The sequence below is a fragment of the Engystomops pustulosus genome, chromosome 2 (genome assembly GCF_040894005.1).
Source record: "Engystomops pustulosus chromosome 2, aEngPut4.maternal, whole genome shotgun sequence".
Lineage (NCBI taxonomy): Eukaryota > Metazoa > Chordata > Amphibia > Anura > Leptodactylidae > Engystomops > Engystomops pustulosus.
The window spans coordinates 183,144,712-183,170,950 of record NC_092412.1 but is presented as its reverse complement, the minus strand read 5'-3'; the positions used below and the strand labels follow the sequence as shown (position 1 = coordinate 183,170,950).

At 40.6% G+C, this 26,239-nt stretch overlaps 1 protein-coding gene across 2 annotated transcripts; it reads right to left on the bottom strand.

The window, feature by feature from the left end:
• Positions 1-636: 636 nt before the first annotated feature.
• SLC41A1 (solute carrier family 41 member 1) lies at positions 637-25,365 on the bottom strand. Of its 2 annotated transcripts, none has more exons than XM_072137487.1 (11): positions 25,275-25,365; positions 21,281-22,067; positions 13,131-13,238; positions 10,671-10,742; positions 8,497-8,641; positions 8,181-8,327; positions 7,507-7,654; positions 7,166-7,245; positions 6,750-6,884; positions 4,570-4,718; positions 637-4,039 (listed from the first exon to the last, which is right to left on the bottom strand). In XM_072137487.1, the coding sequence occupies exons 2-11, from the start codon at positions 21,641-21,643 to the stop codon at positions 3,854-3,856; spliced, it is 1,533 nt and encodes a 510-aa protein (XP_071993588.1). In that variant the 5' UTR covers positions 21,644-22,067; positions 25,275-25,365; the 3' UTR covers positions 637-3,853. The 2 variants fall into 2 exon arrangements, with proteins under 2 accessions (XP_071993588.1, XP_071993589.1); XM_072137488.1 differs by having other exon boundaries at positions 25,237-25,285.
• Between the last annotated feature and the right edge of the window lie 874 nt (positions 25,366-26,239).

Below are 26,239 nucleotides of genomic sequence, written 5' to 3'. Positions count from 1 at the left end.
AGTCTTAAATTTATCCAGAAAATAGTGTAAAAGAAGGGTGACTAAAGTAAACTGCACATAAATATGGAATTAGCAGATTTCATATTCGTCTTAGGCCTCATTCAGACGCCCGTTTGTGGGGATGTGTATGCGGGCACAAATTGCAGCCGCATATACATCCCCATAGAGGGCAATGGCGGCGGTAAGGTGCCACACATGTGGCACCCATCCGCACCATACACAGGGGAAAAGATACAGCATGCTCTTTCCTCTTATCTGCAGCCATGCGCCGTTTTCTATGGATGGAGGAGGGCTCACCTCTCCAGAGCACAGCTTTATGCCCACCGGCAAGCATACTGCCGTGGAAATGTACTGCAGCAGAGGAACTGCCAATGGGAGGGGAGTGCACACTAGATACAGGGAGGGGCTATGGTAGAGAAAGTGTACCACAGTGGATTTTTTATTTATTTTTTCTCCTCTGAACTGTGCACCATTGGACATGGCGATCTGGACGGCTTTAGATTGTGGTCAGTGCAATCTTTAAAATACCCTGAAATAGGTTGTAGAAGGAAAAAAAAAAAAAAAAAAACACACAACACACCATCTAGTTCTAGCAAAACAGACCATGTAACCTTTCAACAAAAGACAGAAGAGAGCTGTATTTAAATATTATTTTATTAAATATCTTTATTTCCATAAACAAATAATTTAAATCAGTTTCAATAGAGCAACCCAATATTTTATGCAAATGAAATGCGACTGCCAGGATTCTAGAGGCAGTAGCTTTCTAAAAAGGAAGAATGCAATCCTAAATGTAGTCATTAGATTTAACTTCTTATTGTAACTTACACTGACAGATTACGACATGATTCAATAGAACCAGATTGCACATATGAAACTACAAATGAATTTGATTAATAAAAAAGTTTCCATTAAGAAGGTGCTTTGATAACATTGTAGCACCCAAATAATCCATGATGACTGATATAGTGAACAAAGTATTAAAGGGCCCCCCCACCCACTTATCAAACTTATGAAGAGAGTCAGTCAAGCATGCTTACAGCAGCTCTATTCCCCTCTATAGGTTGTATGAATGTGTCTGAATGTATCCCCGACCAATGCTACATTCAAAAGGTACATAGGTCTCCTATTCTAGTGATAAATTGGGGTCCCAACAGTGACCGCCGACAGATATTTAAACTTTTGTTTATGGGAGAAAAGTTACAAAAAGCTACAGTCCGAGCAATTTCCTTTAAATGGTGCCTGTTCTAGTTTACCTGTTGTGTGCATTATCAGGATATCACAAAAAGTATGGAAAATACTCTGCATTTCCAATTGTAAGACATGTGTTTCATGGGCAATAAATCAGGTTACAAAATTTCATCTAAAAGCCAACTAAACTATTCTAGCAAATGATCCAGTTATCCAGGCAAAGTGCAATACACAAACATACAGGAACAGCCAGAAAATGTAGTTACTGTGAAAACAAAAATGCTGCAAAGACAAGTCAGTAAAGTGGAAGGTGGCAATTTATGTCAGGAGAGTAAAAACTCACAAAATTCTGATGACCATTGATACAAGAGTAACAAGGACTCCTCATCATAGAGAGGGAAGCTGCTAGAAAATTAGCAGAAATTGGAAGCCATGGCTGTGCCCACAGCAAAGCTTTGGAAAGAGTGTTGGTGATCAGAGACAAACGTGTGCAGCACATTCTTTGCAGCATGGTCATTTCCATAAACTTTTCAGAATGATAAATGGGCTGGACAAAATCTAAGACAGTAAATGGTGTATAATGTGCTATAATGGATCTTCATAAAAAAAGATGCACAACATACAAATTTGATATCCAGGGTACTCGATCTATAGATGACCTCATTTTGGGTTACCTCTGTCAATGTTTGAACGGAGCTAGCTGACTGACTGGCTAGTGTAATAGCAGTCATGGATTTTGCATAGTAAGGAAGGAACTGGCTTACTTATTACACCAGCCATTCAGGCAGGCAGCCCTGGTTTACATGCTGGACAGAAAAGGTTGTGATGAGCCACATCAAACTATGCAAGACATCTTGTGATTTTATCCAGGTTTTAAATGGTATAGGTGATATCAAGAGATTAGACTACTTTAATGCACTCCCTGGACAGCAATTATTTTGTGTGTCAATAAAAGTAGATGTAGCCTTATCCCAAGTTCTCTCACCTCAGACACACCAAGGGCCGAGAGTGCATCCAGGTATGTTCCCATGCATCTGCAGTGAGAAGAGCCAAATTCTTTTAATGGCTTTTGATTCTTTTTTGGTGCGACTATGTTTTTATCCTAAATTATTTGGGAACCTGCAGACCATCATCTCTGGTGTGAACGGAGCCAAAAAAATAAAATATACTTTACAGATATCACATAGGTGGTTTAAGCTCCTAGTGTATTGACTATACTTTTAACACACAGTGCCCCCAGGTGGCAGGTAGTGTAAACAATTGGGTGATCACATGGCTGGTAGAGCCTGTAAGCAACAGGCAATATTTGTTCTAGGGAGTCAAGCATACAGGGTGATCACAGTAAATATACATTAAAGAACAGGCATACAGACATATAGCTCTACCTTATTCAAGAGTTTGCTTGCATTAAATGGATAGAGTCATAGGTCTGTTACAGGATTATGCTACAAATTATCCTCCATGTGCAATAACCCGATACCACAAAACCCAACATTCTGAACTGCCTGCAATATTACAAGGAACCTAGCGGGCCTCACACTGGGAGTAGCACGTAGAGTTCATAAAAGCACCACTGTCATGGGAAAAAGATATATTGCAAATTACATTTTTTTTTTCTATTGACATATATGCATAGTATCAATTGTGCACATGGATTATAAATATACACAATTGTTCCCCTTAAGCGGTAAAGACAAAACTTTTATACATATTTGTAAAGCCAGCTGCATACAGGAAACGGACCTGTGTGCTGGACACATCCCACGGACCAAGCAAAGGGACTTGTGAAGATGGACATCTATGGCCGAATCTATAATACTTGATGCAACATTACTGGTCTATTAGCAGAAGCGTCTGGTGTCTATCTATAAATTATTATAAAAAAAAAAAAAAAAGCCATAGGAACAGGTTTAAAGTGATCATTGGCTCCACCTGCTAGGACCACGGAGGCAGATTATTCCCTGTGTACACTGAATATTTTCAGCAGTCAAACAGGGGTACAAGGGCACCCAGTTCTCATTGAAATATCTAACACCCAATGACACAGTGGTTAGACTCCCACCTCATTCCCTATCCTGTTGACAATATATACATTCACATTGATGGACATCACCTTTATTCAGTAGGTATGCTCGTCACTGAATAAATGCATAAATACTTCAATGATTAAAATACTGAAATACGAGAACCTAGCTTTATCCAAGAGAACTGATCCCTGTAAATCTGTGCTTTAAGAGGTGCAAAAAACCCAGAGACAAGTGTCTTATACCAAACATTAGTGGTGGCGCTCTTGCAGTCTTCCCAATCTTTTTTTCCCCAGTGACATTCAGACATGTAAACATCTAAGGAATCGATGGTCTGCTGTTCCCCCTTTACACTCAAAAAAAAAAAAAAAAAAAAAGACACAACATACTTCTGGAAGACAACTAGCGCCTTATACATGCATATGAAGCACAAGAGAAGGGGCTCAGAAGCAGGTCCAGCTGCACATATGGGGGGAACCAATACAAAGCGGCTCAAAGTAATCTAGCATGTATTTAACTTGTGTTACTGTGCACAACGTTTACGGGGGGGAAAAAATTGCACTTTGTAGTCAATTTTCAGTTGAATCATCCAGGCCATATTATGGTCCCTACAATGTGTACTTCAAGTGGGTCATTATTCAGTCTCCCACATCAGAGTCACGGTCTCCTATTAGCCAAAGTACATGGAAACTAAGAGCTAGCAGTCCAGTGCCCAGAAGATCCCCTAGAGCAGTCAGATAGGGAATTGAAAAGTTGTCAGGATCCATCCCTCTGCTCCACATCCAATGAACCATCCAGTCTGCAATATACAGAAGAACCAGAACCTGCATGACAAACACAAGAAAGAATATCAACCAGTGAAATAAGGTGTGAACATGCGGGGGAGCACGTAATTTAACTTCACATAAAGCGAGCAGCTGGAGCAGTAAACTGGGTCTTGGAAGTCCGACAAAAATATGCAAGTTATGAGTTACACACCCCTAATCTTGGGTCAAACTATCAGATTTTGGGGCTTTTCTTACTTGCCTTGCAAAAATACCCTCCATACTAAAAATACTCATCTCTTGTATACAACCAACATTGTACAAGACAAGAAGTATGTTTTAAAATTGCTGTATACCAGCAATTAATTAGTTCAGACAATGTGTGATTGACAGTTTTGGCAGCACAGATCTTATCTAATTATTCAGCGGAACTAAAAATTATAGTACCAGGTTTTCATATGATGTCTGGGGAGATCAATTTACACATATAGATAGGAAATGCTAATTTCTATGTCGTTTACTGTTGATTTATGTCATGGATGGGTAAAGAGTTTTAATGAAAAACAAAAAATTAGTTAGGTGGCACCAACCTGAAGCAACGCTGCCAACATGTAGAAGACCATGAAAATTAGGGTCATTGTTGTATGTCCACCCTTCATGGAGTTGATGGTGTATAGAAACACCAAATGACCTGGCACCACCAAGAGAAACAACACGCGGGATGATCGCGAATTCACATCTGGACAATGACAAAAAGGAAAGGGATTACATTAGATAAATTTGTTATTACACAATACATGGCTGTTGGGAAACTTTCCATTCCCATGATAATCCATTAAAAAGCATTGAATCGGCACAGACTATTTCCACTGTCACAGTGGACAGGATTCCTTGCTTGCATCATACTGAAATATGATCCACTGTGTACCAGCAAAATAGTAGGGTATCCTTGCATCATATTTCACCATGCTACTTGGCACGGACATGCCTGGCAATAATGTATTTCCAGTGCACTGGCTACACAGAGCATTTGCCTCAAGGGAAAGAATTGTCAGAAAATACAGAATTAGGTAAAGAAAATCATTAGCTAACCATATCAAAACACATACGGCGTTACAAACTGCACACAATTTTGCATGTGGAGGAGATGGAATGAAGATCCAAAACAAGTCCTCACATGAATAAGGAATCCAAATGCAATATAGTCGAGGATTTACATAGCAATTTTCCTCTGGAGGATATTATTTGTAGTTTTAAATGATTGGTTTGGTTACAGATCACTTTCAAAAATGACCACTTTTTGATACATTTACATAGGAGTATCTCATCAATGAGGTGGCCCAGAAATACATCAGATTTGAGCACATTATAGTCTAGCATCCATAGTGTTCAGTGACATAGGTTTGAAATAACCATTCCATTTCTAGGCAGTACAGCACACATTGGTATGTGACCCTCTGCTTTCCCTTAGCAGATTATGCAATGCATGAGGCTGTAAATAGTAGCCATGTGTCTTTGAAGACTGCAGACAGCAATCATAAGCGCAATTCTTCCAACCAAGGTCAGCCTACAAGTTAGGTCACGTGTTGGATCTATTAAAGTGCAACCCAGTTTTAATAAAATTGCATAAATCAAGACAAGAGCAGATAATAGAGAATGTGGTCACATGCTTAAAGGAAACCTACCACTTGCAGTGGCAGGTTTCAGAAGAAAACACCGAGCACCAGCTCAGGCTGAGCTGGTGCCGGTGCTTATTTTTGTTAGTGTTTTAAACACTACATAGGAAGTGAATGAGATCCGCGCGCATGGTAAGCGCCGAGCGCGTACCTCCCTGCGCTGGCTATACAGTTTAAAAAGTGTTTTAAACCGCGATACCTGAGCTGGTGCTCGGTGTTTTCTTTTGAAACCTGCCACTTCAAGTGGTAGGTTTCCTTTAAACCTAATAAGTTGCAGCCTTATGTAGTATTTGTTTGTTTTTGTTTTTTTTAACAGGAAACTGTTATTGTCTCGGTCATCCACCTCTGTCCCCTGCCTGCTCAATGAACAATGCTCATGGCTTTCTTAGGATATTATACTTCTATATTTGTTCATACCAGGTAGGACCTGGCAGAGATTTCATTTGGGTGCTGGTCCTGCATCTACCGTATGAAGTAATCCTAGTTCTGATGCTTTGCAAAGTTTGAGCTCTGCCCCAGCCGCCACAGAATTGTGGCTGTATCTTTGGAAACAAGCCGCTCGCTTGATGTTTTTTTTTTTTCCACATCAGGGTTTCATTGATTTTTCACCGAAGCCCTCATTTGCACCCCCATGTGCAAGAGTAAACTTATCTGCTAAGTAGCCATTCACACAGGGGTGTCCTCTACATGCCCACAAGCTGCAAATGGCAGTGCGAATTTGCCCATAGAATACACAGTCCAATCAGAATGCTGTTGAGCTGCGGCCAGCTAGACGGAAATTATTTATGGACGGTCATGTGCCGATAACGTGCACGGAAGTAAGGAGAGAGGGTGATGACTCTCTCATTACAGAAGAAAGGAACAAAAAAAATAAAATTGTAATAAAAATAATATAATATAATATAATATATACACACACACACACACACACAATGAAGTTTTTCTTAGTGACATGCCCAAGTTTACACCTGCTCTATTGATTTAAGAAGAAGAAAAAAAAAAAAAAGTTTGTTTAAAAACCAAAGAAATCTTCTCCAATTCAGTACAATCACATAAGAGATTTTATACACATGGGAAAAAAACAAACATTGTACCAGAGCTGAAAAATGTTCGACAAGGACTGGGGCATTTACGAGACCCAAGACCGATGTCATCACCCGGTGTTCCCATCATGTGAAGGTATGTGGATATACGGCTGGCCTGCACGGCAACCAGGTTCCCACCAACACCTAGTGATAATAAAATAAGAACCATTTTAGTTTTCAAGTCAAATACAATCATTGAAAGTGAATGCAAAACAATGGAAAATAGTTGAATAGCACTTATAGAACTAGTCCCCGTAAACCCCCCCCCTCGAGAAAAACAGGCTGCTCAAAAATAACTTTAAAACTTTCTTTTTATTGTTCCGTTTATTAAAGCGCCTTATTGGATTCACACTTTGAAGTTTGTGGCTTCACTATTCGACACGTGATTTAAAAAAGGACCGAAGAGTTTAAGGTTACATGCTTACCATTTATGACAGGTGTGAAAACTGCTATTCCAGCAAAGTTTGGATCAGACACAGTTTTATCCAAAATCAATCCCCCAATACTAAAAGAAAAGAAAAAAATAGCAAAATAAAAATCAGTGAGCACATCACACACATCTGGCACATTCAAAGACTGATCAAAACTATGCTGAATATGGAAAACTCCCAGAAGGTCAGGGTCAGAATAAAAATACTTACCCTACTCAGATATTCTTTGTTGCTATAGTACTTATAGAAACCCTTTATAAAATCCTTTAATAACCAGTAATAACCTGACTGTCAGCAGTAATCTAATACTAAATACCAGAAGATTGATATCCCACCTGCTGATGGCCATAGCAATGATGACAGGCTCCCATCCAGTTGCCAGCACCTGCCTTGTTGTTGGATTTTTCCTTGCGATTATAAACCATACAGGGAGCAGAGCTATAAACAGCAGGCACACAATAAGGTTGACAAACGCATTGATTTCTGCATGGGGAAGAATAAGAGAAAGAATAAAAAAAAAAAAAAAAAAAAGAAAAACCACACTATTAGCAATAATTGTGCACACCAATATTCTTTGTTCCAAGTGGCAAAGGGCAAAAATATAAAAGGGTAAAATGTCATATTTATTGTACAAGGTTATTAAAGCGGACATATTGATAGCTTTAACAAAATATTTTCTAACCAATGTATATGCCAGGCTTATGACTTGTGTAGCCTGTAATGTAGATATAAAAAAAAAAACAAACAAAAAAAAAACCTTATCTATTAAACCGGAATGAAAACAGAGCTTAAAGGACATCTACCACCGGGATGAAAGACTGTTTGTAAATGATCCTGAGGGGCTCCAGGCTCCATAGGTGTTTGTATGCAAATGAGCCTGGGGGGTTCCAGGCTCCACTAACACCTATGGAGCCCCTCAGACTCATTTGCATACAGTCCTTCATCCTGGTGGTAGATGCACTCTAAACCTATCATTAATGAAGCGCGGGTCAAAATACTCATCACTTACTCATTTCTTTGTAGAGGCCCCAGCTAATACCAGATAGCAATGCCAAAGTAACCAGGTCTCCAAGGCTGGCAGCAATAGGTGTAGCCACATTGTCCGGATTAATACCAAGCTTTTTAGAACCCAGGATTACCCCAATCATAACCAAACCTACCAAAAAGAAAAATGCATCAGTACTGTAAAAATCAAGTCTGTAGTTTCTGTAGGCCAATGTTTGCGATGGAATTATTCAGTTATTGTTTTAGAAATTATTCTCCAGAGGTACACTGGGAGATGCTATGTGTGGACATACCCTCAAAAGAAACTTAAGTGTGCTCACCCAGAATCAGAGAAGCAATGAATGCAGTAGAGACACTGCTTGCACATAACAGCACAGCATGTTCCATAAGGAAATGGCCATCTGGGATCCAGCCAAAAATAACAGCAGCAATAGAAGCCAGGAAACCCACAACTGTTGCTTGCACCTAGGATGAGGAAAACATAACACATTATAATCCAGCATTAATGTCTGGAATGAAATAGACTAGATGGGTAACATTTCACATTGTAGAGGCCGATCATGACACAAGAGACTCTAGACAGCTTTAGTCTGGGTCTAACCCTAATCCATTTGGTTCAAACCCATTTTTGAACCAATTGAAAAATGGACTACAGTAGATTTCTAACAAATCACATTTTAATAAACTTTAAATCAATTGATGTCCATACACATTTATTATAGATATAATAAATCTAATAATATAGCTAATAGAATATAGAGATGATAATCTTCTTTAGGATGGGTTTCAGGCAGCCAAATTAAGTATAACTGTGCATGTGGCTCTATAAGACAAGGTCTACAGTCCTTACAGAGCAAGTTTTTTTTATACAATTGTAATCTCTTAAAAAAAAAAAAAACCACACAAGAACAAAACCCTCCATTTCTTTCTCTTATTAGCCTACTCCTGACTGCATGTCCATATGTCAAACAGGATCAATAGAAAGAGAATAGATTACAAAATGTCTTATAGTCACTTGAACTAGGGTTGCGCAGGAAAAAGTAAAAAAGTAAAACTTTTTGGGTATTGTCATACTCAATACAAAATATCAATGTAATATCTAAACATTGTGTGTTGCGAAGGTTGATTTCTGCACAAACATCCGCAGGTATTAGCAACATGACATGAATGTGATAAGGATATTCCCCCGATTTTTTTTACTGCAATGTGTACAATGTGGACATATCTCCCACACTACATTGCTACTGTATTTTTTGTAAAGGACCCCTCTACTGAAGCATTCCAAATTTTCCAGTATTGAAAAGTGACAAAGTTTCGATGCATCATACAACTATCTGGAGCTGTCCGTTTTATAGAAATTATATTCCCGTTTCAAATCCTAAAAGCCCCCAAAAGGCTACAATAATTATAAATTAGAATACATGCATAAAGGTTTGTGGTCTAATAGAATACTAGCAGTTACATCCTCTACACACTTTATACCACAATGAAAAACAAACATTTTTAAATAAACTGTCAGCATCCATTTTTCCTGCTCCTCTTAACCCAGTGTTAGGATGGATTCACACGTGATATTTAATGCATGCGTTTCATAATGCAATACAACAGCTGAAGAGAGATCTGCACAATTAAACATTGGGGCACATTTACTTACCCGGCCGACCGAGTTCCCAAAATACAGAGCATCCGACAATCATGCACTCTGGACCGGTTCACAAAGATCGTGCGCCCGATTTCCTGCGTGTGTCGCTTCCCCGCTCAGGTCTGACGGAGTTCACCATCTTCTTCCCGCTGCATGTAAGTGCATTGGTTGCGAAACAATTTTAATCTTAAATCCCACGCTCAGTCCGAATCCGTTGGAACGTCCGACGGCCCGCCCCCCGATTTCCCAGTTAAATATCTGTCACAGTGGCGCAAATGCCTAAGATTTCTAAAAATCTAACAAAAGTGCGGCTGCTGGACCCTTGGTAAATAAGCCCCACTATGTTCACAATTGTGTTTAAAAAAAATGAAACAGTTAACACAATGTTAAAATTAATTAGGCAAATCTCTCTTCAGCTTTTACACTGCATTTTGAAATGCATGTGTTAGTGCTCCCCCAGGTCTCTGTACACAAACATATATTAGGGCCAAGAGCTAGCAGTCTTTCAGAAGTTAGTACACGGCCCCTTTACTGTATATGGGCTCATGCCCAAAGTCGGTGCATCCACAATGCCATGATGAAACCCACTGCTTTTGCTGGATCACTCTCCCTGGTTTGCGGCCCACATAGTAAACTTATTTGTGAGCATGAAGCCTCTCCATTACACAAAAATTAGCGAAGACTTGTATAGGAGTGGCCCAAATCCAGTCCAAAAATCAGTATTCCTGCAGAAAAATGGAAGGTATCAAGAGGAAGTAACATCTGTCACCTCTTCTCCGGTTTATTATTGGAAGTCTTTATCCAGAAAATTACCAATATAAGCAAACATTAAAATAGTATACCAAAGCTCACCTGTATTAGTGCCATATTACCAACAATCATCGTCCACTTCTCTTTGGAAGTTTCCATTTGTCCAATGTTGGCCTACATACAAAAAAAAATAAAAAAAAAATGTAATCAGAATTTACAGTATAGCTATGACCTATACAACTTTCCAATACGCTTTCCATATAATTTCTTATTAGTTTTCCAGATGACCACTTTTTTTTTTTTTTTTTTTTTTTTTATGGAAAGCATCACAATGATAGATCATTTTTTAGACTCTCTCGGCAACATTAACCCCAGATGGTCTTACAATTCCTACCATATACTACATGGTGTATAAATAGGAGCTGCAGAAGCCATACAAAGACCCGCAGTTGTCATGGTGACGTCCATGCTCCAGCGGCAATCAAGGTGTTAACACCCGCTATCGATGCATTCAGCAATATGCAGCAAACCACATGCCTGTATCCCATGAGCCGTTTTCATACATCCTTAACAGCTCCCCCAACTAATGTATCCATCAGTGAGTGTTAAGGAGTTAAAAATTATGCAATGAGCCGGAGGGGCTCCAGGCTCTGTAAAGACTAATGGAGCCTGGAGCCACTTGCACAAAGATTCTTTTTTTTTTTTTTTTAAATCAGGACATTATAAGCTAAAAGAAGAGCAGACCTTGCCAGTGGGGGCACACACCAGTATGTAAGAGTACTTGGATACTTCATCCTGGTGGTAGATTTCCTTTAAGGGATTTCCTAGTTTCAGTGCTCCCACTGATTTGACTGTACTTGCCTCTTGAATGAAGGAGAAAAGCCTGCTCCTTAAAGAGGTGGGACTCTCACCTCTGGGTCTTTACGACCCATCTCATCTAACAAAAAAAAAAAAAAAAAAAAAAAAAAAAAAAAGGATTGCAGAATTTCTTTACCAGAACTTTGTTGAAACCTGGTATAAAGCACTATAGGCCAAACATTTACAGCTTTCATCAGTAAAGGAGACAAGAAATGTATGGTAGGTCTACAGTTTCCTTGGCAAGCATTATGAAGACTCTGGCCAGGCTAATCTCAAATGGTGGGCTCACCACAGAGTTCAGAGTAGTACAAAACTGTTTAGTGGAAAAACCCTTAATTAAAACTAATAGTGGAGGATTATAAAATTATAATTTCTCCTGCTGTGCTGTAACCATTTGACCTCCTAAATGCCTTCAGGTTACACTGTACTTTTAAAAGGACATGGTGACCTGGTCACTGTTTGTACCATTAAGCCATGTCTAGTACCCTGCCAAGTGGTAAACATCAGATTGAGGAAATGTCCAAAAGGCAAATCACTCATTATTACTGACCAGGAGTCTGCATTAGAAAACAGCTGGAGGTGACCAATGACCTTTTCTGAAGCAAATTCTTCAGTCTCCTTGTAAAATCACAAAACTGTATTTAGTGGTTACCGTTACATATACAGGACATTCCTTGTGTTGGTACAAAGTGGTCGATGCAATCTAATTTTGGCGAGATCTGCTGCCCGGTGTGATCACGAAATTAGACTATGTTCATATTGGCCATTCCATTTATAAATTAAGCCAATTATAACTTCTGTTATGATGGATACAATAAAATTCTTTAATCTGATGACAGATCTTGAAGACAATAAGTTACATAATGAACAGAAACACTATTATTCTTCAAGGGGTATTCCAGCAATCAGCATAATTCATATACAAATGGGTCCTTAAAATATAAGCTTATATGTAATTAGTTATTTAAAATTTTGCTCCCATTAGCAGAAAAATGCTGGCGAAATAGACTTATGAAGAATTAAAATGCTACTGGCCCTTTAATCAGTCCGTTAATTTCCTCCGTGCGGTCCATTGCAGAGCATCGACAGGATAGAAGATGGCTGCTGGTCACATGTCCACATCACATGTCCTGCTCCTGCACTATGTTTGGCTGTAGTCTGTTGCAGTGTTTTGGTGATGGCAGTTGCACATCATAACTATGGTAGCAGAGCAAGAAAACCTGTTACATCATCACTGGGAGCAGAGCATAAGAGGTAGGAGAAGTTACTGAGAACTAAGGGATCTTGGGGCTTGTAGTTTCAAGTGGCAGCCATCTTGGATATAACTTTGTAGAGGCCATAAAATTTTGTGAATCAAAGTCTAAAACTATTTAAGCTCCATTTTGTGACTAATGACATTAAGTTTTGTTACATTCATTTATTTATAGCTTTATAGGTTTTTTGTATCAGACGTTCATATTCCCAGAATACCCCTTTCATGTACAGGCACCAAACTACCGATTGCTGCAGCCCCTATACCACATGGTTGGCATTTTACCATTGCGAGGTCATAGACAATGTACCAGTGACACATGACTGAGTGAAGTAAAAGCAGAAGCACTTTAGCAAAAATTTACAGAAAGGTGCATATAATTTTTGAGATACTCTGCCAGAATAAAAATCATTGGCTATTTATATGCTTTCAGGAAGCTACAGGATACTCACCGCAGTTGAGAGGCGAGATGCCAAAGTCATTTCCAGATTTCCTTTAAGGCCAAGGAGAGCAGGCACCAAGATGAAGACTTCTGTAACGTTGGTGAAGACATCCCAGTGCTAAAAATACAGGAATGTAGGTGTGGAATAGGGAGATAAAACAAAAAACAAACAAAAACATTTTAATATAAAAAGAGATATGAATGTAATTGTGTATGAGAAAAAAAAAAAAAAAAGAAGTGTAAATGTGGGACATCTGAGAGAACCATTATCTTTTAATATAGCAAAAAGTATCGGAGTCTGGTGCATCTGATCAGCAAATTGCAGTTTGATAAAGGTTTGCAACAAAGTGCAACACACCACCTCAACCTGACAGGTCTTCTTTAAAGTTGAATTTGTATGCAGGTCAGAACCCAGACTTACAGACAACCCCTAGTTAAAACGCCCCTGTGGAGGTGTGTAGTTTACTGTACTTCAGCCCTAGGCTACAATGATCAGCTTTAAGAGTTATCAAAAGGTTTCTGCAATTAAAGAGGACCTGTCATCGGAATAATAAGGAGCGACTTATTAAAGTTAACAGCTCCCTAGCCCCACCCCAGTCATAGCAGTTTTAAATCGCTACATTCAGCAGAACATACCGTTAAGATAGCGAACACTGTACAACATAGCCCTCCAAATGCTGGACCAAGCTTAAAGCAATCCAGGGTATTCATCCCTCTCCTTAGCTTTTTCCCCGGAGCCACACTCCCACACCACACGCCAGCCGTGACTGCCAGGCTTCAAACTGCAGTTACCTCCTCCTCGGACCACCCCCTCAAAAATATGCCGCACTGCTTTAAGGTTGGTCCAGCATTCGGAGGGCTATGTACTGCAGTTTTTGCTAGCTTTATCAGTATGTTCCAATAAGCTAACAATTTAATACTGCTATTATTGCGGAAGAGCAAGGGAGCCATTTACTTTACTCCTAGAGAGATTTTTTCTGGGCGACAGGTCTGCTTTAAGATTTATTGTTTATCCTGGCTTGTATGACAACCCAAAAAAAGTTTTAAAATCCAAATGTCAGAGAGACTTTTTTGGCTGGGGTTACAATTCTAACAAAATACAGTTCCAACTTACATGCAAACTGAACATAAAAACAAACCTACAGCACTCATCTTGTACATAACCCAGGGACTGCCTGTATTCTGTAGGTTGTAACTCCAGAAAATTGGGAACAAAAACACACACACCACACACATCACTGTGACCATTGGATTTTCAAAATTGTGTTGTGACTGGAAAAAGATTAACGCTTCCTTGCAGACACTGTACAAATTATAATTGCAGCCTTTGACTAAAGTTCAGTAAATTACCAGCAACTAGAGAGCATCGAGAGCGGTCTCAGTGGCCAGAGGTCCGTCTAACTACAAGTCATATGCAAGTTGGGGACAACACGTAGAAGGAAGGAGATCTATTGACAAGATTTTCTACTTTGAGGGAGCGTTCACATTGGCACGTTTGTCAGAATCTTTTGTAGAAAAGGTCAGATCATTAAGGAACATTGTGCAGAGCAAATATAAATTCCATTCTGACGATAGTCTCGTCAAAACATTTTGAAGCCTTAATTATGCCTATTTTTGGATTTGGCACAGACATAGATCCTGAAAACACCCTCATCCTCAAACACTGAAGAGTTGCAGGCCAAAGCAAGGCTCAACCATACAGATTACTGCAAAACATTCAATATGAGCTTACGTTGTCTACATAGAAAAAAGTACGCTTCATATCTTTACTTGACAGTTCTGTAAATAAGCATCTCAAGACAGGCTATTATTTAAACAAAAAAGTAGAAAAATGTAGGATTACATTTTTTTTGTTTCAGAAATAATCAAGTGATCTACATTGGTGAACATTCAAAAGGCGTTTTGTAAGGGGTACACCATGCTACTAGAATTGCTGAGTGAGTGAAGAACACAAGGAAGAAACCACATTTTATTGAAGGTGGTTCTGATATATGAATGCAAGGTCCAATTCCTACTGCATAAACAGTACCCAAACCATGATGACATTTCCTCCACCACCCTTGACAACCGTGGGAAAGACCAAACCCAGGCACGGACCAGCGATATGGTGATGCAGGACCCCAGAGTGACAGGTGTGGTGAGTCAGCTTTCTTTTTTTTCCAAGCTTAACTTAATTGTGCACTTTAAAATTTATACAATTATGAAATAAGCTTAAAATACTGCAATTTTGATTTCCAGTGTATATGCAAAGCTCACAGTAAATTGCCCAAAAATGTGTCACAACAAATCCACACCATTAGATCACAAGAGTCTGGATTACCTATAACAGTGGTGGCGAACCTATGGCACGGGTGCCAGAGGTGGCACTCAGAGCCATCACCCCAGGGCAGGGTTCACCAGACAGGACTCAAGACCTCTTGCAGTCCCAGGCAGCCCAGGACCCTAGAAGGAAGCTACAATGATAATCCAAACTTCTACTTCTTTCTACTGTATTGTTGTCCTCAGGTGCCTATACAATTTAAACCTATGAAAGAGCAGGGAGTAATAAGTTACTGCTTAAATTCTTGCATTGGCAACTTGTGGGTTTTGGTTGTAGTTTGGGCACTCAGTGTGTAAAAGGTTTGCCATCACTGACCTATAAGAAAGTTGTCAGGCTTGGAAAATATTGGAAGGCTGTACTGCCTACATTTGGGGATACAGGACAACACTGAATAAGAATCTGAAAACACACAGCGCTTAACAGTCTGTTTATGGTAAAAGTGTTATAAAGGATTTCCTTCATCATAGCGCTAGAAGCTCCATTCACACCTAAACAATTGCATTTTATTTATACACCACACACTTGAAGTTAAGCCTGCTACACTGAAAACACTTCAACATTTATACACCACACACAAAAAGCACCACACAGACACACACCCTTTAAATTACTACAGGTTTGCTAAAAAGCACAGAATATTTTATTTTATCCAGCCTGCATTACAGATGGACCTTTAATTCCCAGTGCTACACATCTAATTTTTTTTTTTTTTCTTAAACACCCCATTAACAGGAAAAGAATGTCAAAGTTTAGTAGTCATCTTTAATAAGAATTCCTATAAGACGTGGAAGGGAAACACAAAAATGTACTCGCATGTCATGGAATAGGTCACATTGGGGCATCACATGGACAGCTAGTCCTAACTGGCCTGCCAAGAGGTGGTAATGTTATACCATGAATGTTTAAACATGGCTACAAGCAGCTACTATAAAAAGGAGGACAACGATATGATGTCTGCTTGAAGAACAATTGCATATGTTCAATGGTTTGTGATAGGTGTATAGCTGTTTTTGTACCACTTAATACCCCCTTTTTTTATATAGTCCTCACATACAGCTCATACATCTGCTGAGGCTTGTTTGCCTGATCAAAGACCATTTCAAAGCTACTTTTCAAAATGCATAGTGTGTGTAGCATTTACATTTTACACTGGCACAACTCCCCCGCAGTATACCATATATACCCCCCACATCAGTGTGTATGCCGCCATTGGCACATACTAGGATGTCAGCAAACAGCTGAATTCATGATATATGCAACGGCAGTGCACAGGAACCTGAAGACTGAGCCGGAGCTTCAGAAGACAGAAGGGGACGAGCAAGGCGTGTCGGAAAGGAAAGTACACAATTTTCTTTTTGAATAGGCTGGGCCTTCGGTGCCTCGGCTTATACTTGAGTATATATAGTAAATAGTTTCCATGCATTTTATATTTTAACCTCCTTGAAGTGGATTTCAGCCCATGCATTGCAAAAGTTTGATATCTACAATAATAATCGGCAACAAAAATTGTCACTTGGCTCTGCAGATACTTCATATGGAACATGGAAGGGATACACCAAGATGCCACAGGTTACCACTAGCAAATTTACAGCAGATAACCCATTGTAATAAAATTGTGTGCGCACTGCCCAAATGAAAAGGGGTGTCACACACACACCATTTGTGACACTTGTTCTGATGACATGCAGATCTATATTTCTGGTCCAGATGTCTTGGACAAGCAGAACCAACAATCCCTCCCAAAAAACACGATGAGATCCAGATAACACAGGACTCTACTATTACATACAAAGGACTGCTATATCTCACCTATAACACATACCGTCAGATCTGCTGTCCTTCCCCCTCCCCTGGATAAAGATCTTATATGTCTGTAGCTTTACTTTCTGCACACAGAACCGGAACTCAGTGTGCGTGTGTCCTTGTCTTTGAATGCAAGGGTAAGGGCTAGAGGGAGAGAACAGCTCAGCATCACACAGAAGAGCAAGATGTCTGCCAACCCCAAACTCAGAAAATCCAGGTTCAGGGACACCTCAAATTGTGTATACCAGGACTGATACAAACAGAGGGGAATTATATATGTGAAATGCTGCATATTTGTTAACATTAAATTAGAGAATGTGTTATTTTGTTATGCTGACATTTAAGAAAATTGTCTTCCTGGGAATATCCTTTAAAAGGGAACTTGTCATCAGAAATTGGCCTACTAAACCACTACCAGTATATAATCAAGCAGTTGAACAGCTTCTAGATCAAGTTTCTCTCATGCCTCAGTGTGATGGCACAACTTTGAAGGGAGATGCAAGTTAGATGTAGAGAGTCAAGAGGCGCAGATTTAAACACTGAAGTCAAGCTCCCCATACCTTGACGCATCTCCTCATGCACCAGAGATCAGATCACTGTAATTGATGGTCCGGCATCCAGGGAAATCATTGAAGTGAGCGTTTATAGGGCAGGGAAAGTTTAACTTCAGTGTTAAACTTTCCCCCTCCTTGACTTTATAAAACAAATTTACATCTCACTCCAAAAAGTTGATTTTCTGGATGATGCCACCACACCAGGTCATGAAAGAAGCCTCGTCAAGCAGCTGAGCAGTTTCTGGATAACATACCGGTAGTGGTTTATTAGGCAAATTTCTGATAACAGGTTTTCTTTAAGCTTGGCACCTAGTCCCTTACTACAACCTGCCGCTTCCATCTCAAGAACATCTCACATCGAATCCTTCCTCAGTCTGGAGTATACAAAATTGCTAGTCAATGCCCTCATCACCCGCTTCTTCTCGGTGATCTCCTAGCCAGCCAAAAGCCCCCCGCCCCCCCCCCCCACGCGTCTATTCTTTGTCAATGTACAACACCTAAATGTTATTGAACCATAAAAATAAAATGAAAACAACCTTTACACAGCCTGATCCTTAGAGAAGCTGTTCAAAACAAGCTTGATTTTCAAGGGGGGAGGTCCAGAGAAGAAATTATTCCCCTCCATGTATAGGCAGCACATGTTTCTGAAAGGACACAGAGCCAACTGTCCCTGTCATGTAACGTAGCAGCATGGGTCTTATTTCACCCAAGGGTGGAGGGGAGCTCCAGGAAGGCACAGATCTCAATCATCTCATCCTAGGATTTAAGTGCAAAGCTGTTGCCAATAAAGCTTAGCCTGGCTTAACAAGTAAGATACACAGCGGAGCATTCATAGAAAGATGCGTTCAGAACTAGTATTTCTATAGTATCATAGTTTAAATTTCCAGTTAACCATCAGATTGACAGAAACTAGAAAAATGGTGCAAAGTACTGACATCCACACTTTAAAAGTTCACAATTTTCTCCATACATCGTTTTCTTGGTGCAGAATAAGAGCGAAGATGGTTTGTATACATAACTACCTCTAAAAATGTACAGCTCTATACAGAAAGACAGCATAGAAATTTTAATCTTCTGCTATCCGGGGGCGCGTTCACATGATCTGTTGCATTTTTTATTGCGTTTAACGCATTCCAAAGGCTTCAACCTTGATCACATGCTGCAGTAACATTGTGTTTTAGCAAATCCAAATGGAAACTCAAAGTTACCTGAGCATGCGATCCAGGCTATGCAACACATAGTGTGAATGCGTGTGAAGGCCAAAGAATGTAAAATGTACTGGGTTACCGATACTGGGTTGGCGATTGCAATCGCCAACAGAAAGCAAGGCCGGCAGGTAGACTTCGCACCCTCAATAAGCAGGTAGGTTCTCACTGCAACAAAAATGCATGCATTTTTGCAAGTTACCATTCGTTTGGCTGGTTGAATCTGTTTTTCTTAATACTGCTGCTTACTCTTCCAGAAATTAACATTTTCACAGCAGCATAAACCATCCAAATGCATGATAAACAGGCAAAAGCGCATGAGTTGTGTTTAAAAAATGCACCAAGAACGCACAATGTGGCTATACCCCAAGGGTGGTGTCACACGTGGTGTTTTGAACCAATTTTTAGTCATGCGGTTTCACACATTTCACATTCTATGGAAACACTTGTGATCGGCAACCAGAACACGGTGTCTTACTTTTTTTTTTTTAATGCAAGACACCGGGTTATGGTTGAAGATCTCATGCATTTCCACAGGGCCAAAGCCCACCCTAATACCCTACCGTTGCATTTCTAACGAAAAGCACCCTAAAAGGTGCGGTCACATGGTGTTTTCTTTTTTAAAAGCACTGAAAACGCATGCGTTTTGCTAGTTTACCAGGGTTTGGCCTCTTTGAATCTGTTTTTCTTCATTTGTGGAGGCAGCTGTGAAAATGTTATACAGGATTCAAACAAGCCAAACACATGGTAAACATGAAAAAAAAACGCACCAAGAACACACCATTTGACAGCACCCTAAAGCCCCTTTCACACTTGCGTTGTTCAAAAGCACCTTTGTCAGCACTCTGAATCATTTCAGTACTTTATACAAGTTTAATTCCGATTACCTGGCTCCCTGAGAGCCGTGTGTGAAGAGTCCCGGGAATGGGGAGCTGCAGCCTGTGTGTACATGATTATTTTGTTCTGCTCACCACAAAGAGCTAGCTCTTCGGGTACCTGAACGGCTCCCTATGCAATTACATAGAGAAAGCAGCCAGCCAACCATCCACTCCACCTTTAAACCACAATGGTTTGTGGTAAAAAGGGGCCCCGGTCACAGAATACAGTCCCTGTCACAGCTAGAAATGACATTCCAGGTGACAGGTACACTTTAATGTTGAGGTAAATCACCAGCCACAACCCATGAACAGAATGTTTTTTGAAGAATGTAGGTATATCAGGTATACCATTCTAATCCTGGATGACTACTTTTGATAAAAGTTAGTCTAATATTGCCACTAACCATATTTTATGTTTACAAAGCCAGCACAACAGGGGAGATTTTACAAATCTTATCCACATGCTGCAACGAAAACCCACAGCTCAAAATGACTTAATTTAGTTTTAAGCCTGTCAATCAAAGCCTTGACAGCGGCTGGGAGCCCATATAGAATCCTGTAGGTACAGGAACAGAATGCACCTGTTGGGACTGCAAAGTCCCACATAACCGCACGGATTAAGATAATCACTAAAAAGTTCAAATAATAAGGAGACCTGAATGGCTAAAAATTATTTGTAATGCGCATGTATGGTCCAACTATTAAACATCCAGCCATACATCACACCGTGGGCAGAATCCTTCTAGAGAACATATTTAGTTAATGTTCATCCGGTAACACCAAATAAAAATAAAAAGGATGTTGACAAGAAAAAAAACAACACATACCTCATTATATTAGCTTTATATTAAAGCATAACTCCAAGTTACCTGTCCAAAATAGTTTTAGAATAGTTGGAGAGAGCCTTTGCCAACAATCCCATAAACACACACAACGTCACATCTCACACACATCTACGTACAGTTACACAGATAGCCCTATAATCTAATACAGCCTTGTGACTACTATACACACACTACCTGCTATAATCGATGTGTCCGACATGCTGTTCAGCAGATTCAATCACTATACCCCCTTTCCAGGCCGGTGGGGATGGGAATTGCAGAGAACGGAGGAGACATAGCACACAAGTGAAATGAGGGAGCTGCTGCTGCTGCTTCCTTTATTAACTGAGTAGAGATCAGAACTATCACCCCAGCCCTCACCCTTCTGTGACCCCTTAATCCATACAAGGCATTTTCTGTTCCCTTCTCTTCCCTTAGCAAGCAGAATGCCAAGCCAATGGGAGAGAGCTGAAACAGCTACAATAAGGTATAGGAAGTATTTTGGAAAAAAATGTTTGTTTTCAGTGTTAGAAAGAACCTTACAGTTGATCTTTAAGCTTACTGCACATAGCTCACCTGCACAATGTCAAGAACCATCCCTGCAGCAACAGTACCAAATCCAGCCAACAAGAAAGGAAACAGAACTTGGAGTCCAATAGAAAAAGAGGTTTCTTTTAATGGTACCACAGCCTCACACAAAGGCTCTATATTTGGTTCTTCACTCTCGGTACTCTGGCTACCATTCTCTAGTAAGGCATCCTCCTCTTGTACCCCTTTGGTATTGGCACGAGAACCTAGGACTTCAACTTCTGTTTCCAAAAAAAGTGGGCTCACCATGAGCGGATTGTTATCAATGTCTAGGATTTGTTGGTTCTCCAGAGCAGGATGGACAATGTTAGTGGCAGGCCCATCATCTTGGTGTTCAGGAACAGGTGGCATTTTTGTGACTTCTAATGTTGTATATAGTCCAGACAATCCGTATATCCCAAGGGTGACACTCGCCCACACTCTGGGGAGAGCCCTTTAAAATAGTCTTCGCCCGCTACGGCTTTCAAAGCTGAAGAGATACAGTCGCTCCCCATTAATCACTTAGGTATAATAAGGTGAAAGGAAAAAAGGCGACTCCCTAGCATACAACCCAAAAAGGCCAAAGCACAGAGTTAGTTCTACTAGCTTGTCAAAATGACAACCCAAGTAGTGATTTCAGAGGAAGAAGCTTACAATTTGTTGCAGAAACCGGGTACAAAAAAGAAAAAAATGTGGGTGTTGTCAAAATGAGCAGGGATGGGTAACTGGTTAGCCCAGGACAAGAATGCAGACGTCACACAGAACTCATCTCTTATTCCACCATGGCTTCTTCATTCTGAGAAAAGAAAGAAAAACACCATTATACACAGAGTAACAAAACCATCTTAAAGAGTTTGTACACAGCTCATGTAAAAGGTGTGACATAGTTTCTGAAGAGATATTGTAATTATGTCATAATGTATGTCATAATATTCTTAAATATTGATAACACCTTTAAACAAGACTTCATTATTGACATATACAAGAACTTTCAAATGACCCTTGAAGTTTCTAGACACTGGTAAATCAGTGGATACAAATAATTGCCTTCCTAAATTTCTAATATTACCATATTTAAGAGACCATAAACAGAATTGGTGAGAAAAAAAATAAAATAAAAATATAAATAATAGAACATTAAGCAGCTTGGGCCTGTAGTAACAAATGACCCTGCTGCAAGTTAAGCAGGTCCACCAAGCATTGGTTTGAGCTGTTGTATCCACTTAGTATGGAGAAAATATAGTTGCAATTTATTCCTGTGTGCCAGAAAATGTGACTTTATCAAGGCTTGGACACTTCCAACACATGTGCCACAGATGTTTTTTTTGCAGGCTGTGAGAGACAGACACTTGTGTGCTTATTGTAAACCAAAACAGGTTTGCAGAATACACAGAGGAGGTATAATAGAAACATTTGCGCTTGTGTGTCCAACACCTCCCGGTTTTTAATCACTATAAAGCTTCACATCAGCCTGATCCCACGGACTGCACACCATGAACAGGATGGGACTTCTTGCATTATAACAACTTCCCTTCTGGTGGTAGAAATGCAGGGTCAACAACAGTCAATACTGTACATTGCCGGGATTGCAGTTGTTACTGCTGGTGTGAAATGGCAAGAGTTTAGCTTAAGAAACAAGAACATTACGGTATCAAGCCCTGCCCCACACTACTGTATGCTGGCAGCCGCTTCATAAGCAGTTACTGATACCTATAATTGTAGACAATTTGATGAGATAGAACCCTGCTGATAACTAAACTTTACTACTAAAGTGGAAACAATGCACAATGCAAAACAATCTAGCCACACAGTCTAACATATCTGGAGTAACCATCTCCTGTTGTCTGGAGTAGACACAATAAGGTGGTGTGTGGGATTCTTTCAAGCTTGAGCCTCCACTCCTTCAAAGGGAGACATTTTTAAATTACTCTATTGATATCAGAAGGTTTAACTGCATTGACAATGGTCCAGCAGAACTCTTTATGCACTACCAAAGGGATTATGTACAGCAATGTTTGTCATGGGAAGTGAAGAGACCCCCTTCTTACCGAGATTGCACGAATGGTTGGTACACTTCGGAAGCCACTATAAATATGTGGTAGCCACTGGTAGGGCTGGGTATTTTTTATAAATAACCCAAATCTATGAACAATATGTGCTAGTTTATCAAGCACAACATTTGTTTAAGCCAGTCTAAAGTCAATAAGTTAAAGGTACTCTTCAGAAGGTTACCATTTGACGACCGTTCTTTATTGCAAGTCATCTGTATCATGAAACACGAATATCATTCAACTTAAAGCACCCAATTGGTTGTTATCACTGACGAATAGGAAACCTCTACACTAACAACTCCTGTTGGCTTGTTATGATGCCATTTTGAATCTAGAGAAGCAGGACGAACCTCATTATGTAACTATGGGAGAAGGTGCTCCAGACCAGATTCACAGAAGGGGAATTAGAGGTACTCCTGAAAAACTAATGGGTTTTCGAGATGCACCAGGGTCAAAGTTAATCACTATGATATAGTGACTAGATGGTATAAGACTTTGGTCTGGTTGAATAAAATAAAGAGATTACCAAAACATGTTGGAGATGTGGAGGAGATCAGGGGGACATACACCATATTTGGTGGACATGTCCGGTCCTAGAAGATTTATTGGACGTAGGGACAGGGAAAATCTGCTCCATGGTTATCCCGAGATCTCCAAAAGCTATATTACTTGATATCCCAGAATTGTGGTTCTCCGTGAACTGCAGAAGTCTACATAACAGAAAATTGTCATGCTTATGCATTGGCGGTCCAACCCCCTTTCTTTACTCCCCTTGCACCCACCCCCCCTGGGGTAAACAAGCTGACTTTGTATAAAGTACCTAATAAAAAAAAAAAAAAAAAAAACCACACACCTCTTAAAACAAACAACTTCACCCCCTGCAAGCGACAATTTACGGGAGTTGTAGTGTAACAGAACAAGCACAAACTTGCAGTATCTGAGCTTACAGCGCCTATGACGGCCACTACAAAGATTTAGGAGCTGTGCTAGGTCGTATGTAAAACAGCGTGTGTCAGGAGATGGACCCATTCATAGCCCAAGTCCTCAAAAGGAAAGTCCTAGACAACCCCTTCAACTTCTAAGATCCACCAAATCGATCACATACTGTGCAACATGGTGACAAACTCTGACCGCCCCAATGGGAGAGTATACTTATAACATTAGTGATCCATCATAAAATATGACCCTTTACAAACTGCAGATGGATGTCAAAGGGCAATTCCAGGTAGCCCTACAGGTCAGATAAATCACAACCGAGATGCACTTTTCAGATATACATTTTTGGCAGATTAGAAGTTAGTAGATTTCCTCCAGCACTTGCCTATATACATGTAGTATTATTACGGTGCTTGTCAATATGTTTTTACTAAGCCACTGGGGGAAGGAAGAGGGGACGCGCAGTCTCCAGGGGGTGTTCCTGGAATGTCCAAAACAGATGGAATAGAAGTGATAAATTCCCATGGATCCAGATGAAACCAATGCGGCTCTGTACCACATGACTACCAGCCCATGTTACCATCCTGCAGACATGGCACCAGTAGGTTTTGGGAGTTGTTCACATGGCTGCAGGATAGACGCTGCAGTAGTAGTAAGAGGTGGTGATGCCAGAAGCGCAGGGCGCCGCTGCCCACATCAGACACCTTCGTCTGGGCATCTTCATTACCCAGGATGTCAGGGCATTCACATTCTCGGATACATCTCACAGACACAAGCGAGAAGCGGCGATCCCCGCTGCAGGAGGCCCGGGCACTGCTCCCGGCAAATGACTGCCCGTCACCCGGTACCACCATCCACATAACCGCACGGGATGCGAACCGCAGGCAGCCCGGTCCTGTACACACTGAGCGCTGCCCAAACGCTGCTAACGGTGCACATCACCAGTGTACGTGTATGACATCACAGCTTGTAACCTACCCTTGCTGCGCTACACACCGCCAGCCCGGAGCACTCACCTCCCTCCCAGCAGTCCGCAGCTCCGCTACTGCAACACTTCACTTTATCAGCAGCACTTTAACTTCCCCGTGACGTCACACCCCTGCTGCCGCCCCAGCCAATGGGCTTTGGAATTGTGTGGAAAGCTCATGGGTGATTGGCTGAAGTCAGGGCATGTAGGCGGAGACTTCAGGGCGTGAGATTGACACCAGCCTGAGGCAATCAGATTTCGGCACAGGAGACTCGTGTCTTGATTGGCTGCGGAGCCTTTTCATGAGGCGTCTGACGTTTGTGGAACTTTATAGTGAGGCCGCGGGTAGACAGCGCGGTCTTATCCCTCACATCGTATACGTCGTCAGTCAGAGCACACAGAGGGGCGTGCTGCTTCCTCCTCAGACACTACTTCATTGTGCGAGCCCTCATCCAAACTGTACTAAAGCTTCGTCACCATATATTTTTTTCCATTTATCTTTTTCTGTTAATGGACGATTTTTTTCATTCTTGTGGACCCAGCTTTTCACCAGGGATTAAAAAGGGACATAAAAAAAATTTGGAAAAAAAATACAATTTTGAAATTAGATTTATTGGATATTTTAAACTTTTGTAAAAAAAAATTATAAACTGAGAAGTGGGGCGTGCAATATTATTCGGCCCGCTTAATGGGCATTCTGGGCATTCACATTTAATTTAAAGGAAACCTACCACTTCTGAAGGTAGGTATGAGATGTAAACACCGGGCACCAGCTCAGGGTGAGCTGGTGCCGGAGCTTACCTTAGCTATATCGCGGTTTAAACACATTTTGATTTACAGCCCCGAGGTAGCTTTGGAGCTGCGCACGGCCGTGCGCGCCTGACGCCTCCGGCACTTCCTATGGAGGGCCGCGTGCAGCGCCGAAGCTACCTTGGGGCAAAATGTGTAAACCGCGATATAGCTAAGGTAAGCTCTGGCACCAGCTCACCCTGAGCTAATGCCCGCTGTTTACAT

Coding starts and splice junctions, on each gene's coding strand:
- SLC41A1 (XM_072137487.1), bottom strand. CDS start 21,643: ATGCCACCTGTTCCTGAACACCAAGATGATGGGCCTGCCACTAACATT. Junction 10,743..13,130: donor CATCTCGCCTCTCAACTGCG/GTGAGTATCCTG, acceptor TTTTGTATGTAG/GCCAACATTGGACAAATGGA. Junction 8,328..8,496: donor CATTGCTTCTCTGATTCTGG/GTGAGCACACTT, acceptor TCTTTTTGGTAG/GTTTGGTTATGATTGGGGTA.